The 17,293-nt window shown below is 40.4% G+C and overlaps 1 protein-coding gene across 2 annotated transcripts in view; it reads right to left on the bottom strand.

Annotated features, from left to right (window-relative positions):
* Window positions 1-13,704, bottom strand: part of ZNF608 (zinc finger protein 608) — a 118,869-nt gene extending 105,165 nt beyond the window's left edge. Inside the window, exons 1-2 of one of the 2 annotated variants that reach the window (XM_011987758.1) lie at window positions 12,993-13,704; window positions 10,878-11,967 (exon numbers count right to left, since the gene is read on the bottom strand). In XM_011987758.1, coding sequence (XP_011843148.1) covers window positions 10,878-11,783 — 906 coding nt within the window. In that variant the 5' untranslated portion in view covers window positions 11,784-11,967; window positions 12,993-13,704. Of the gene's footprint in view, window positions 1-10,877; window positions 11,968-12,992 lie in introns of those variants that run through there. The other variant, XM_011987759.1, reaches the window with a different exon arrangement.
* Between the last annotated feature and the right edge of the window lie 3,589 nt (window positions 13,705-17,293).

Below are 17,293 nucleotides of genomic sequence, written 5' to 3'. Positions count from 1 at the left end.
CCCCCCCTCCGTTTGGCCGCTGCCCAACCCAAAGTCTTCTAGGTTCTTCCATTATTTAGCTCTCCCAATGGTTAAAAAGCAATAAGCTCATTTGGAGTTTATAAAACTATGCACCATCAACAAAAGCATGTAATGCTTCCAAGATGCACAGTGGCTTCTACAAGCACAATGAGGAGCTGTGTATAGTCTCCCCCCAAACAAAAATGCCCAGGCCCCAATTAAGCACCCTGGGGGCTTTCAAAGCAGTTATGCTAAGTTGCAAATACAGCAAGATCCACTTGAACTCCAACTGTCTTGTGTGCTTTTCCTCCCAAGGTAGGGAAAAAGCCGGGGCAGACTGACCTCATTAAAGGGTAATTAGTGAACCCCAGGACTTGAGGGGCTACCACAATCATTGCTATTGTGAGCATTTCACTCCGGGGCCACTATTTTTTTCTTTTTTTAACCCAGGAGGTCTCTGCACTCTGAAGGCCCAACATTTTAAATTTTTAAGGATTTCAATCTGGCTGTTTTTTTCTACTACTAGTCATTGAGTAAGAAGAAAGGAAGCAATACAAAGAGCACGCCAACTTCTTTTGTGGGATTCTGGCATATCTAAAAATAAGCTTTTAGAAAAGCATTTAAATAATGTATACTCTATATATCTAAGAAATAATTTTGAATAGGTTTTGTGGAAACAAAATGAAATAAATTCTCCACCTCCTGATTAGAGATTGAAAGTGGTACATAAAAGAGCATTAGAAATCAATCAATATAGGGTTTTATGACTGTATATGATAAAGATGTTTTAAAAAAAACTCATGCAGCCATTTACATGCGCAGTTGTTACTCAGAAACTAATACACAGTGATGTGATCAACATAACCACTTTACCATCAATAAAATCCTTCACACCTCTTTAAAGCCCATTATTACTGTTGATATCAATCTGCCAAGATGCTTGAGGACTAAATTCTACTATAAAATGCACCAGTAAATTTTGCTGTTTACATTAAGAGTAGCACCTTTTCACAAATACTAATCCAGAGATCCACTGCCTTGGTACTAAAATTCTCCAGTACTTGAGAAAGCAGTCTTTAAGGCAAGTAATAAAATGGTTGTCTTAACTTGACATTCTCAGCAACCAAGATTGAAACAACTCTAATATTTACATATAACCAGGGGGATCAACATCTTTGTTAAAAAAAAAAAAAAATTCACCGAAAGAGAGGAAATGGAATTGGGGTGATGGGTGATGATCACCCTCTAAACAGAACAATCCCAGAGCTAGGTCCATTCTCCTAACATTGGCGTAAGGAGGGAGTGGGAAGACCAAAGTCACAGGAACCCACCTACTATACTGATCTCAGCACAACCGGCCCAGCCGCTCACTGAGGGAGGGTGTGCTCCAGAGACCTACACAAAAACTTGGGTACACATTAATGCCCACAGTAACTTCTTTATTTTAGATTTGTGCCAAGCCAATTAATCACCCAATTCGTTTATTTGGCTTTACAGCTTTTGAATATTGAATGAAAGAATTTAAAAGTGTGGAACAAAAGTCTTTGTGTTTTGGCCAAAGTATACTTAAGCTATATTTAGAAGGAAATGTGTGTGTATATTTCTCTTTTATTAAAACACTGCATAGGGACCCTTCCTTAGCCAAACATCCTTGTTTTGTTTATTTTAGAAATACTACAAAATTTATTTGCATTACTTAAACATATGCAATCCATTTTGGGAAATCTTGAAAAGATGGAAAAGGCTTATTAAGTGATGGGGGGGCAACATAGTTGCTTTGTTTTGTTTTAATGTACTCAGTATATTCGGCTTTCGGGAAAAAATGCAAACCCTGGAAGTCATTCCAAACAGTTGGAAACTCTTCCTCTTAAAGTAAATCCAAGGGCTCAAAAAATAAATATTCAAGAGCATTAATTTGTTTCTAGATGTGTGCGTGCAAGTAAAACAGCAGTCATAATGTGGAAATTTCAGTCACATTTTGCAACTAATTGGAAGCAGATTAGAATTCTGCCTCAGGGGAACGTTGTCAAACTAGAAGCTGGAGCAAATGAAGAAAGAGGTGAAGGCGTCGTGAAGAGCTGACAGATTTACAGCGCTCAGGGCCATAAACGGGTCCCCGGCGGGAAGAAGGGCGCGTCCCCGGCTGCACGCCCCCGCCGTCCCGTCGGGAGCGCGCAGCCCCGGGCCCGAGGTGCCAGCGGCCACGCCCCCAAGAGCCCAGGACCCTCCATCTGCTCCCATAGCGAAAACAATAAACGGACCTGCTGAAGTGCGAATGATAAGATAGAAAACCTGCACACTGATAAACTGGAGGATGCAAAAGTCAAAGGGAGAGAAGGCTTCTTTATTTTAAGAATGGGGGAAGGGAAGAGCAAAAGAAAGCAGATTGTGGAGGATAATACAGCAATGGAGTAATGTTTGGAAACAGCTGCTCGCTTTCTACTTCAGTGTCTGGCATCTGCTGCGGCATCATGGGAAAGGCTGTTGAAAGATTTGGGCAAGGAATGTAAATGGAGACAATTGACCAAATGGAGTTGGATGCGGAGAGGCTCAATTGCTCTGTTTTAACATCATGTTGCTCCCTTTTGGGAGCAGAAACAAACAATATTACTTAACTCAAATTACACCTTCAGAGAAGTTTAAAGATTTGGGAATACGAATCGCTTTTCAATTACTGAAGATGTCAAACGATATAGGGGGATAAAATCTAGTTGCAGCCTCCACTTCTCAAAGTGTTGAGCTCATCTTCCACACATCTTCACAGAAGCTAAATGGAAGTAGCTTCCTCTGTGTTTCAATTATTTTGAAAAAAAAGATGTTTAATCACCACTGCTTACTTCTTAACTGGCTCAAGGGATAGTTTCTATTTGTTGTGCCTATTTTCCCCTTCGCTGCAAAGATTCAGCTCTAATTTCATTTCCATCACAAAAGAACTGGCAAATAACTAAAGCACGGGAACACATAACTAAAGTGCTGCTAGTCATAAGCCTATAATAAAGCACAGATTTGATAGTATTATCCATGTACTGTGGTGAACCACACACAAATAAACAGTTCTCCATGAAGAATGAAAACCCAAGGCTTCAACTCTTCCAGTTCAAACATTTTTGTTGTTTTTAACATGAGCCATCCATAAAATCAGTCAAGGAAGTGACAGGAAATCCAGAAGTAATCTGGTCTGGCTATGCACACTTTGGAAAAAAAAAGTTAGAAGATGCTTTCCAACTCATCCTGATGATGTTTGAGGTGAAGAATGGATAAAACTGTAAAATCTAGGCACAAAAACAAAAGGTACTTTTATGCCAGCTGAATTCAAACACATGATGAGTGTAGTTTAAATTTTTTTTTTTTTTAAAAAAAGTACATTTCCTCCAGCGTGGGGAAAATTTTCTAACCTAACTAGGAACAACTTAGACACAATCTTTGAACCTTCAGTGACTAATGCGAAGGACAAAAAGGTGTACCGAAAGCGGCCAGAGGGCCAGATGTGCTTTCCTAAGAAACTAAACCAGGAGTTTTCTTTAATCAAAAGGACAAACAGTGACTTCCAGGAGTTTATGAAAGTGTGACCAATTGGAACTTTGTCGTCTGTTGCTAATTGAGGCATATAAAAGAGTCCACTTCTTAAAACATACTACAAACACTTTTTTAAAAATTCTCTGCCACATGACAAAAACCAGAATCGAGTTGACTGGTAGAAGATCAGTGCAACCAAAGACCAAGCTATTATTTCAAACTGTCAGGGGAAGGCAGTAAAATTGCTACCAGGTCTCCTTAAGTTACCCTTCAATAAAAAGAAGCCATCAGGGAAATAAGAGGAAAAGAAAACACATCAAAACCTTAAAAGTCCCTTTAAGTAAAATTATTCGTCTGTGGCACCATGCCATCTGCTCTCTGGTTAACATAATAAGCCAATTCCACAACCTAAATATCTGCTTTCTGAAATCATTATGTACAACACAAAATATAATCAATATATTTTTACTTGCTTTTTAAACTGTAAAAGCTACATTCATGTGGCATTATTGGAATATGCCTAAATGTCCCTGTAGACACATTTTTCTTAAGGTGCTAGCTGACAATGAGGCTTCCCTGGAGGCAGAAAGCTCAGTGGTTGGGCTGGAATAGTCACAGTGAATAATAATCAAACTAGGTCGGGGGGTGGAGATGAGAAAGAAGAGAAAGTGGCTTTGAAAAACCCACAGAAGTATTTGTTCATCATTTCAAACCTATTTGTTCTAACCGAAACACCCTTTCCTTTGTGTTCTCTATTACAATTATATATATTATATAAAAAGGTATATATTATACCTTTACATTTTCATTTAGTTTCACTGGGGAGAAAAGCCTTCTGAATACCAGATGGGATCCCTGTGGTTCAAAGCCTACTGACCTAGCAAAATACAAGTATTTGCTTTGTGATCATTTCAGTTCTTAAGGCAAAACCCATCATCTTTTCTACTACATTCCCAAAGGTATTTCTAAGCAAAATTTAGCAAATATGCAAAATTCAGCTTTAGGAGCAAAGTGCCAAGTCTCACCCTCTTGCATATCCTTTGAGCTCTCAAAATAACATTACAAACAGCCCAACTGCTGGTCAATCAACTATGAATAGTTTAACAACCTTTCATTCAGTTGCAAAGGCTTTGTTCCCATTGCCAAAACCTTGAGCTTAAATTAAAAAGAACTTAAGACAGGGAGCAAGTAGTCACTAGTGAAACTGCAGTTGGGAGAAAGAATTAGACACAGAGGCAGAGGTCCATATACTCTGCAGCACAGTTGAACGTAAAACCAACAGTGACCATTTTTTAGAGAATAAAGCTCATACTAACTAAATACTCCCAATCCAACATCTGTATATGCAGTTACAACATTTATATACACACACCTATGAAATACCAGTTACAGGGCACCAATATCATACACATATTACTTACTCTCTAATGACAACCTAAGTCATCACTGAGGCAAGGAGCTCGCCTGTTCTCCAACCCTTTAATCTTCAATGACTGCATTAGGAGAGGAGAGTATTATGATCATTTATCAACAAGAATCCTAGTGAAGAAGGGTTATTTCCCCTAAGATGTTGCTAACAAGGAGAGCCCAGTATTTCCTTAGTTCTGACTTCCATATGACACAGGAATGTAATACAAGTAATTTAGGAATAAACTATTTTGTATTCAAGCAAAACCCTTGATGTTCAGATCGCTGGCAAGTTCAGAGTGCTGGTAATCAAAACTATGTTGCGCTGCAGAAGTTACTATGAAAAACTTCCAGTGCTTAATATTAGAGAATAGAATAACATGATCCTGCCACCTCTTCTACACCTCTAGAGTGTGTTCAACATGGCAATTATCTTCGTTCAAGAAGACAGAGTTTAAACTGCACTGAAACTCAATTATACTCATGACTTTTGAAAACATACACTCCAAAAGTCAGATTTCATCACATTCAAATCATTGCACAAAATCTTATGAAACAGATTTTATGCCCCTCCCACAAGACATCTTCAAGCATAAAAATGACTTATTTTCAGCTCTGTACCCACTTTTTCACTTTATTAAAGTAGAGGGATGGCTGAGCAATGCTGAAAGACAAAGAAGGATCTCAGCTGATAAAAACAATTCAATGTGCAGCTCCTCCACACGTCATTACCCAGGCAGCCTAGAACTGCCACCACGTTAAAAAACAAGATCACACACTTGTTAACAAAAAACACATTACTTTGCTACTTTTAAGAATGCAAAGAACTAGGAGTAGTAGATTTATGATTTAAGTGCTTGTGGCTAAAATAGCTTTCCAATTATCAAGGGCCTCTTAGGAAGAGCAAGAATGCATTATGTGTTAATGACCACAACCAGGGGTCCCTTTCTCGACTCTTTTGTCAGAACCCAAGCAGATCCTCCCCGCAGCTTCACCATTAACATGTCTGTTTCCTGTCAGGCCACTCAGAGATAATGTCATTTATCTCAGGGAGGCACAAGCCCAGTCATTAGCTTCAATAAAAGACCTCAAACAAAGGCCGGATAATGTTTTACCCAGGGCTCTAACTAAACCCAGAACCAAGATTCTTAGTGTCTAAAAGTCAAGGACTCAAAAGTTACCCTTCCTTAAAAGGATATTTTCCTCACTATCAACAATCCTAGATTACAGCTCTGAACACGAGCAAGGTCTATGTATCCTAAACACCAGTCCACAGCAATATCACACACAATTAGATTAACTGATAAACGCTGACCAGAGTTGGCGTGAGAGCCTTTTCTCCTCCTTGCCTCCAGGGGGAAAATTGACAGAATAATTCAGGTACTGACTAAATAGTCAGATCTTTGGAAAAGCTGACCGCTCATTGTGATTGCCTGCAGGAACTGTATAACCATTATAAAGTGTTCAATGGCTGGGCTTCTGGAAATCTTTTAAATAAAAGTGGAACTGGTTAAAATAAATGTAGGAACACGTGTTTTCACAGTGTTGCTCATATTACTGCAGTTTCAAGTTTCTATGAAGTACCAGGTGAACTTTTTTAAATTAAAAAAAATACACGCGCGCACGCAGACACTGTCAAAATTGGAGCAAATCTCAGCCATTCAATCTCTCTTTTTCATGCTGAAAACCAAGAACAGATGGTACTTTCCATGTTGTTTGAATCTGGTTATTGAACACCTCTGTGGTTGGGGAGATTTCTGCTTAGCACTTTCGGCATACATTTCATTTACTAACTATAAAATGCTGCTTAGGAAAAATAAGTCTTTATAACAGTCTAATTAAAACCATCTTGCAGCCAAGCAATTTCACTTGAAGAGCATTCTTCACCTCATGACATTTGGACTATCAATCCCTCCCCCCACCGTTTTTTACAGACTATTTGCAAAGTTATTAAAAGTTGCAAAACATTATTTATCTCCTACAGGACAATCTTGATCAGGTATGCATATTCCTTTCCTCTCCAGCAAAGCAAAAGGATTTCACACACCAAAGTCAGAATTCAGTGATGGGTCTGATCACAAAAATACCTAAGTTCCAAGCGTTCTTGGGGAAAGGGCAGCCCCTCCCTACCTCAAAAAGCCCTGTCACCCTGTAAGGAGAGCTATAGAAAAGTAAGGAGCTGGATCAATGCTGATTGGAAGCCACCCTTAGTTACCAACGTTTTTAACAGCTAAATCCCTTATGTAGCTTTCAAAACAGTTAGCTGTCCAACAACAATGGACTCTGTTCTTTAATTAAAGCAAGTGACCTTTCTGCCCTTTTATTTCACAGTAGATACACTAAACTCTAGGCAGAATTCACATGGGATACTATATTTGGAAAAAAAAAAAAAAAAAACAGCATAATGTTCACAAAACTCATTAATCAAAATACGTTCTTAAACTGCTCACACTCACTTAGAAAATGTGCCAGAATTCCCTAGTGAAGTATAAAAAGGCTTCTACAAAAGAATAAAATAAAATGAATGATATCCTTTATGGACAGGTCCATTTGTAGACACCACCTTTATGACCAGGGCCATCTTAATGAAAGCAATATGATATTACAGAAATAATTCTCTTCCCTGAATAGGTATTGAGACACAACTATATGACCTCCTGTGCCTTTCACTTCTGTTTAAGTATCAGCCACTTTTAGGATTTTTGAGTTTTTGTATATATTTTTGAATTTTCCAGAAATCAAATAAATCCATCAACTTGATATATAAACTGTTTGTTTATAAAGTCCAGCTGAATGCCTCCCTATCTGAGAAGTCAAAACTGTGAGATGGCCAGGAGGATACATAAAGAAGAGCTTCAGTGCAAGGCTATTTTGCTTCACAAGAAAGGAGGGGAAGGTGGAGAGGCAGGTTTTAACAACCAAAGTCAACCCGTCAAATCTACTTATTCAGACATGTCACTGGTGGCTTAACCACAAAATGGGCTACAGAAATATAGCTCAAACATCTTAGAATTATGGCATGTTTTGATTTTGTTCACGTATTAAGGGAGTGGCGACTTTTACAACATACTTGTGGTTTCCACATAAAGGAGTAGAACACTCATTGATTTAATTAGGTTTCATAAGGTCCAATTTATCATGTTTTACATGACTTTGTGTAGTGAGGAAACAGAATAAACAGACCAAAAATAGACATTTAAGCATGCTGTAAAAATTAACCGGTGACAGCAAGTCTTATGAATCTCCTGTGAACCTTCCAACCAGAAAAAGAATATATACATATGCACACACACATACACTCCCCTTTGGTTTTCACACGTGGCCCCTCACAAGCCACATCTGATTGCTGAAAATTAATAATCTTCACTCTCCAGGCACTTACTCTTCACAAACCCAGATAATCAAGCAAGGTTGAAGGAAATTAAAACGTTGTATAAAATGTCAAAAAAACCTCAGTGTTGAAATATGTTTTCAGGTGAAGCTTCTTGTCCTACTAAATCTTTACTTCCTGAATAGGTATTCTCACATCAGTAGGAAGCATTTTCTAAATGGATGCCTAATTTGATGCAACCACTAGTTAGTGGAATTAGAGTTACTTTCCTGTGTGGCATTCATACAAGGGAGTGCCATTTCTGTGTGCCAAGGATGAAAGCATTCTTAAGAGAAGTCGTTCTCAGGATGAGGTGGGGGTGGGGAGGAAAGCCTTAAGGAATAATGTTTGAGATCCTGAGCCAACGCCCAACTTGACAGAGAATGGCCAACACTACAGGACCCAAGCCCCTGGATCCAAGCCTCTGAGGGGCCCCTGTGCCAACTCCAGTGGCTAAGATTGGTGGCACGGCTTCCTCTGGTACAGGACCAGAGGTGAATCTAAATTGCAATGTGCTTTCTTCCGCCCCCACCCCAGATCCATCATGACTTGCTTGCTCTTCATTTATGTAATTCATATTTATCACATTTATACTGCTGTAACTGAAGGTGAGTTGCATGTATATGAATAATTTAATTCTTCCATTCTTCACCCAGTTTCCTCTGTGACTGGAAAGTGAAAAGAACACAAAAACTGGAGAAACGACACCACGCTCTAATCTCAGTTGCCATGACAGCAGCCTTTGAGATACTGAAATGTTCCGATTGCCAGCTAAACAAAATTGTTGAATGTGAACATTTGGCTGGAAGATTAAAAGGCTAAGGGGAATGCAAAAGGGCAGTACCTCCCACATTCCAAGCAGCCAGTGAATCCAATCAAATGGCTCTGACTCCTTAACCACAGCCATTGTGAGCACTGGATTAGGGCAATTCATCTAGATAGTTAAAGCAGATTAGAACTGCAATTTGAAGACTATTGGCAACAAAAGTAAATGCCCTACTGTACTAAGTAATAAGAAGATTTCAGAACGTCTTTTAGCAGAAACAATGTGAAACTACACATTTAAACATAAGAATCAAAACCTGGAATTTTAAAAAATTCATTTATATTCATCAATGTACCTTACCAAGAGGATATGAATTTATAAGTGTTCGGAGGCTTTTTGCAAATTTGGCATTATCTACACCTTAATGTGCCTCTATCAACTTTTAAAAATCAAAACTTTACTCCTATACTCCAACTTAAATCCTGAGCACAAAAATAAGAATATAAAAGTTTAAGGAGCAGTGAACCATTTTACACAGAAATAATTCTCCAAAGATATATTATCACCACTTACAATCCCAATCGCCAACTATAGCAAAAAAAAAAAATCAAAATTATTTAATAAGCATGTTCCCAAACAACCATGCCACAACCCACATGACAGAAATCTTGCTTCTGCAAGGCACAACCTGTAGAATTAATATGAAGACTAATTTCATAGAAATATCACACACACACCCCTAACTCCTTCCCAACTTGCCTAGTGGACAGAACACCTTCTGTTCCCAAACATTAGTCAATGTGGTCTATGACTAAGCAGCAAAACATGGGGTGGGTGTCAGGGCGGGCAGTTCTTCCAAGGCAATGTCTAACTATAGACTTGTACAAAGATGGGAGGAAGGGTCCAAATGGTCTAAATCAACCATCCACACCGTTCAAATGCAGCACATAATTCTATATTCCAATTCACTCAACCGTCTGCATCCCCTTTGGCTACATTTTCACATTTCACGAGTATCAGTCCAGCAAGTCTGCTTTATTCTTCTTAGCTGCCGTGCAGCTCCCCAGTCAAGCTAGGTATCCAAGTGATAACACTCTTAAATCTCTAGCTAAGAACTGGAACTGGGTAAGAGAACAAGAGTAGAGTGCTAACAACCACCACAACCATGGAGTTTTTCTGCAGTTATGAAACCAACGACCCAACACATCAAGCTTGGGGTTTAATTCAGCACCAATAACAAGAACTCATTCAAGGATATCCTTTCACAGTACTACTTTGTCGACAGTAAGGGAAAAAAAAAAAAAAAAAGAGGGAGGATGAGGGTAGAATGTAAATTAGAATCCTCGACATTCCTCTCCAGGGAGGGAACTTGAACCTTACACCTAAGGACACATTACCAGCAATACTAGGATGAATAAAATAAAATAGAAAACTGTTCCCCTTAAGGAAGAAACCAGGACAAGAGTCAAGAGGGTGCATGAGCAGGTTTTCTATTAAAAGGACACGGCAACCTGCTGACCAGTGAGGAACCGATCTACAGGGCAAAAGGTACTTAGAACATTCAGGGCCTCCCACCTGGGAACCCAAACACTAGCATCACTAGCAGCAGCAGCAAGGACAGCAGAAGCAAGAGCCAAACACTGCACCCAAGTAGGCTCCCCCATATCAAATTTTAATATAAAGGATGCATATCATAGAAATCTCACAAAGAACCACAAAGCATAAAGAAGTGTAAGGCACACAGAGGCACACCCCCACACACCCACACAAATGCACACAGAGAAGAGTAGGACATCTAGGAAGGCGACTTTATCCTACCTTCTCAGTTTTCAGTTTCTTGATTCGCCTGTGGCTCTCCTCCTCCTCCTCTTCCTTCTTTACCAACATAGAGTTTCCCATGAGCCCTGAATCCGGGGCACTTTTGCTAACTTCCCCTGCAGCGGCGACGCTGCCACTCCCAGTGCCCCCGCAGTGGAAGGGGCTCGCGCCACCGCCATTGCTCTTGGCCCCAAAGCCATAGAGGTGCCCCCCGGAAGGGGCCTGGCTGCCACTGCCATTCTGGTGGCCCTGAAGCAGGTCGTGCTTGTCCTTCCTGGATTTCCCCGCATCCTTATCCCGCTTGGCGCCTCGGCTGCTCTGGCTTTTACCTGGCTTCTCCTCTTTGCTTTTCCCACAGGAGCCTGCCCCCGCGGTGGCGGCAGAGGTGCTGGTGCTGGTACTATTGCTGTTTGGGTTGCCGCTGCCGCCGCTGCTCACACTTTGACCCAGCGCTGAATTCATGCCAGTTGCCTCTCCAGGGCGCCCTTGGACTTCCTGCCTCTTGCCAGTGCTGCTGATCTCGGGAATCCCATACAAGGCAGCAGAAGGCAGAGATTTATTAGCATCCTTAGAAGTTTTACTCCTTTTCACTTTTGATTTGCTGGTCTCTTTGTGTGAATTCCCCTGGGGAGCAGAGGCCTGAACAGAAGCAAATTTTAGGCCATCAGCTAGGGCTGCAGTAGCACCAGCCCCACTGGAGGCCGGACCTCCACAATCCTTGGAGTTGCTGCTACTAGTGGTGTTGGTGGAATTATTCATCTCAAATTTCTGTCTGTCCTTCTCCAAATCAGCGTCCAAATCAATTATTAAATTTCCAACCCCGATTTCCCAATCATCGCCACTGTCATAAGTATCAACTGTATTTGGATCCACACCTTTTCCTGCAGTAGAAATGTTCACTGACATCCTGAAGATGAGCTCTCTAGAATAAAAATCCGATGAACTTTCCTTTGGAGATGAGGGGACATTCGTTTATCTCCGCTGGGCTTTCTCTCAAAGAAAAAAAAAAATCTTCTAATCTTCCTCTTCTTTTTCCTGCCTCACGAATGTGTCCAGGGATTTTACACCCTCAGTCCAGGTCCACCTTTTCCTGTGAAGGGGGGAAAAGTCGAATATTTCTTGTCTGGGTGTTACCAGAATAAAAAACGATTAGTATTGGGGAATCAGTAAAGGGGACAGGGAAGGATGGAGAGTAAGGTGGCTCATGTATTGTCTCCACAGTCCAATATCAGGTTTAAAGGAAAATAACCAAACCCAAAAAATAAACCTATGACAGTAAGCATCTTATGGTAGCTAAAAAGAAAATCCCTTTATCAACAACATAAGGATAATCACCTTTTTAAAAGCATTAAATTATCTTAAGGATCTGATTCAAGTCCAGAAAGGTTTTTGTGTTCTCTTTTAAACTTTAGGATTTCTGTCTGGCACATGTGATATCTCAACCCCAGAAACACAGCCTGAACACTCAGACAAGAAGGAAGAACACAGCTTTCAACATCCCTAAACATGTCCTAGATCTTGCAATTTAGAAGACCAGACCCTGGAAGTTCTGAGGCTAGTTTTCAGAATAGAATGTTGCTAAAATTTCCTTATTTCTAATTTTAGGTTTCAGTACTTCTTTTTACAAATTGTCTGGGCAATCTGGTTTTTGTTCCTAGTAAGGAACAGAAAAAACAACCAATAACTGCCCCCAACACACACACATACCTCCCTCCTATCCTCTTTTCCCCAACAGCTTATACGATTTTTTTTTAAAAAAAAATACATGTCTTTTAAGAGCATTTCTCTCTAGAAAAGACAGTGTTATATAAAAAGTTAAAGATCTGCCTTTTGAGAAAAAAAATACATTTAAACAATTCTACCGTATTCCTAGGTCACAGAATTGCTCACTCTGTTAAATATGGTGCTACTGACTGTACGGAAAACTGATTAAGACATACACTTTAAGTGATCTGCGCCAAGGTGGCCTCAATGACCGCAAATGAGTGTGTGTTTGACAAAGAGCAGTTAAAACGGTTTTTAAAGGGATCAGCCCCTTTTTAACAGTTGATTGTCAAGAAAAAAATAAATAAATATACATACACACACACATACACACACACAGACATTGCTTACCTTTTAATCCTTTATCATTTTTTAATTAGGCCAGCAAATCAAAATGCCTTTCCCACTCCACTCGGCAAACAAGCCTGTGCCTCATTTTACTTAAACACCAAATGATCAAGAAGGAAGAAACCAAATAACACATCTCAGCCAGAATAATCACTCGATAACATTATTCCACCTCCCCACCCCCCTTTTGGCAAACGAATCAGTCCTTTTCTCCTTAAAAAAATGTGTCACTGTACAGCTGGAAAATAATGTTTCACATTCACAACAGAAGCACCAAAGGTTTTTTTTTCCTCTTAACAAGCATCGAGAATAATAGTTTTTTAAAAAACAGAGAGTTTAGAGAAAAAAGTTTTCCCAACTTCTCATTCCGCCTTCAGTTCCAGACTTCAGAGTCACCGTGATCAGTAATGATCCCATGTAGCAAACCTACAGGCGTCCGCTAGTAACGAGACAGAATGTGCTAACATCGGGATAAATTAGTGAAAGGGAAGAAAGAATAAGAAGAAAGGACTGAAAATCTGGGCTGGATTCCGCCTGTTAGTCGGGAAGTGGCATTTTTCCGCCCGTCCTGACAGATTTGATTTCTTGAACTAACTTAAGAGAAAAGGAGGGGGGGAGTAGAGGGAGGAGGAGGAGGAGGAGGAAGAAAGGGTGGGATGAGAAACTGGGCAAGAGGAGAAAAAGAAAGGTGTGGAGGAGGAGGGAGCAGATGATTCAGTGAGCTGATAAACCAGTTATAACAGCATTCGCTCGGGGCGGGGGGCGGTGGGGTGGGGAAAATAACGGCGTTTAAAATGGGCTCAGTCTTCGAAACCTAAAGGATGTGATGTTTTCCTGTCTTACGTTGTTTTAAGAAAAAGGAACTGAGTTCCTAGTTCAGTTCCCGAGGGGAGTGGAATCCTCTGTCGCTCGGGTCAATCAGTCATGTGGTAATTCGATAATTAGAGTCAAAAAAAGGGTTTTTGGTTGGTTTTTTTTTTTTTTAAGGCGACCTTTTTCGGGAGTTTTTCCCTGTGATACTCGCAGCAAACGGTGTGTCTCCCTTTTATTTATTTTTTCTTTCCTCCTCCTCCCTTCACCCACCCCCTCCTGTGTTTAGTCAGATGGCCCCGGAGCTTGGCTTAGTATTTTTAATTAGCTGGCGTTTGGAAGCTAAAAGCAGTAATGAATTGTTGATGGATTGGAAGTGGAGAGTCGCTTTGCTGGAAATGTCGGGGCTGGGAGAGGGGGATGGGCGAGTTAGTAACAACCAACCATCTAAAAGGAGCGATTTTGTTACAGTGCAAGCCTTTCACATCACGTGAGGATCAAGGGCTCAATTGGTTGTCGTGAGAACAAAAATGGTGACAAGCGTATCAAGAAAATACTGATCTGGTCTTTAAAAAAAAAAGCTGTAGGTCTCTCCCCTCCCCCTGCAAACACTCCCCCAACCTCCTCCCCCCGCCCCCCCGCAGTGGGCGAAGCTACAAGTTATGAATGTGAAACATTTCTCGGAGATCTAGGATCTCCGAAGTTCGGAAGGAGTGAAATGTAATGAGCACAAGAGCAAAGCAGATGTTTTAAAGAAACACTTTATAAACCTTTCAACTTATCTCCAATTTGTCAGCTTTCCCAAGGGGCCAGGGACGGGGACGCCTGGGGGAGGGAGAAGGGTACCTCCGAGCTACTTGGATTTTAGGGACCCCCACTTCATGTATTAAACAAAGAAAAACCTTTTGCTTGCTCACCAGCCTGGTCCTGTAATAAACACACCATTGTTACTATTTGTGGGTTTGTTTGGGTTGGGTCGGGCTTTTATTTTTTCTCTTAATGGTATTTTTGTTGCTTGCTTTTTCAAGGAGATGGCGAATGGTAATTATAACCATTACACGTAATGAGTGACTATTCCCTTGTTTAATATTAAATTATCGGGCACTGGGAGCTGACAGGAGAGAGAAATCGGCTTGTTCTGCCCTTGCCCCCATTTTCCTGGATCGGTTTGGGAGAAGGGTCTGCCCAGCTAGGACAGAAGAGGGAGGGAGTAAGGTGAGCTAGAGAATTGACACTGCAGACCAGGATATGTAACTGTGTCACTTTTATTCTCCTTTGGGTTAGAGCCCAAAAGCTAATTTACTCTAAGTTACCCCGAGTGCCCAGTCAAGCTTAATTTGTGTGAAGTTACAAATGCTTCACCCTCCACTGAATAAAATTCACCCTTCTTGGGTTGTTGTTCTAAATGCAAAAGCCAAACCCTGTAACTAGTTCCTCATTTCTATGCATAAAACTCGCACATTCCCCTGCATGAAGTCCCCGCTAAGTGCTATATAGAGACACACCACGCAACCGTACTTACGGTCTGTATTGGATGGAGTTGACCTTTTCCTTCTAACTGCATTGAATGTGTTTGGTTGCAGCCGCTTTATTTTGGAAATTATAATCTCTTCAACAAATTTATTATTAAAGAAGATGGACCATCAAATGTCACAGACCGTCCTGTGTATGTTTTATAAAAGCAAAAATTAAAATTTAAGAAAAGCAAAACAAAAATCCCCCTGGTGCACACACACAACAAGCTTGTTCTGCAACACTGAAATCAGGACTGAAACACAACACACACACAGGGGGAGTGGAGCAAAAGAAGCTCTCAGCCTCTATACCTGAAAGGGACTTTTCTTTGTTCCCAGTGCCCTTTCGCATCGGGCCAATCAGAGAGCAGCTTTTATGAAACTGGGCTCTCTCATTGGCTAGTTGCTTTCTCTTGGCTACTGTAGGGGGTTGAGATATACACACGTATAAAACACACACTGAGAGCGGGTGGGGGTGCTGTGGGGGGTGGTTGTGGAGACAAAGCGTTTTATTTTCCAACCAGATTGGGGTTGAGGAACCTCCCGCAGTAAGAAGGGAAAAAAATGGTGCGCCCGTTTCAATTACTACATCATTCACATAAAACACTTATTTATTAAAACAAATCTCAAACAGGCTGCGAGGAGAGGATGTCGGTAAATACAAGTTTGATTGTGTTATCTTGGGGGAAATAATGTATGTGATCGCTCGGTGGCAGAGAGAAGCCAAATGAGCCACTAGCGCGTAGCGAGGAGAAAAGGGAGGCTGGCTGTGTGGAAATGACTGCGAGCATTTTGCTGGCTTCCCTTCCTTGTTCCAAGGACTCTGCAGTCCAACTCCCAAGACTGATTTTCTGTATTGCAGCTTCTGGCTTTCAACCCTCCCCCCACCACTTTGCCCTTCCTGCAATTTTTTTTTTTTCTTTTTCTTCCCTGTGTCTCTCTTTTTACTCGCTGATTAAATAAGAAAAATCGATCTGCGGGTAAAGGCGATGGTGGGGAAACAAGTAACCCTTTTGTTTCCAGGGCTCTGGTCTACAAGCACTGAAGTGTGAATGCAGGCGACCATTTAACCAACACTATGTGAATGATTCTTCCCTGGAATTAGTAACAAATCTTTTCCACCTGGTGTTATTGACTCCAAAAAAGAAAAAATATTAAAATAAGGTCCTAGCTAATCATAGTAACACCTCGGGCCAGCCTCATCTTTTAAAAAATTGAGTTGTGAAAGTTAAATATACTAGGAAGATTAACTGTTGAACAGTTCCAGTACACATATTTAAACTGTGGAATGGTCAGAATTCCTCTTCCCCCAAATCTTTCACCCTACTGCTGGGGAACCGGGTGTCAAATCTTCTGAATGCTACATCTACAATCCACAAACACAGAAATATTTTACAATTTATTGTAGGACAAATGCCAGCAACCAAGTTAATGAGACTCAGGTCACAGGATAAGAGAGGTTAATATGAAATAACAAGTTTAGCGTTTTACTATAACAGCTAACATATTTAAGCTAATGTATTTACATATATTAAGCCTTTAGAGTACATTTAATTTTGAATTTTTTTATTGTTACCTTCATTATTTTTAGAAGCTACAATATGGACATTTTAAAGTCAAAGGGTACTGTAAACTGAAAGCATCATGATCCCAAGTTGTAAAGATCCAGTACTACTGGAATTGTAATTTCCACATGACAATTGCAATTTAAGATTGTGTCTTAACTGAGTCATATGGACACATATAAAGTGAATGAGTGCTAGCAGAAGACAGCTTCTGATGTAAATATTCAGTGATGACTTCCTGGATCAATAAAAATATTTATGTCACATATTTTAAATAATGGCTATTGACTCATGTTTGAGCTTTCAGTATATTTAGTCTATAAAAAATTGCCAATTAGCTGTTTCACTACCATAAATGAACTAGATTTGAGGCTGCAAATAGTTATAAACAGCAGTTTCCACCCTTTATTGGGAT

The sequence above is a fragment of the Mandrillus leucophaeus genome, unplaced genomic scaffold (genome assembly GCF_000951045.1).
Source record: "Mandrillus leucophaeus isolate KB7577 unplaced genomic scaffold, Mleu.le_1.0 Scaffold316, whole genome shotgun sequence".
Classification (NCBI taxonomy): Eukaryota; Metazoa; Chordata; class Mammalia; order Primates; family Cercopithecidae; genus Mandrillus; species Mandrillus leucophaeus.
Note: the sequence above shows the minus strand (reverse complement) of the source record. Positions and strands in the feature narration are given on the sequence as shown.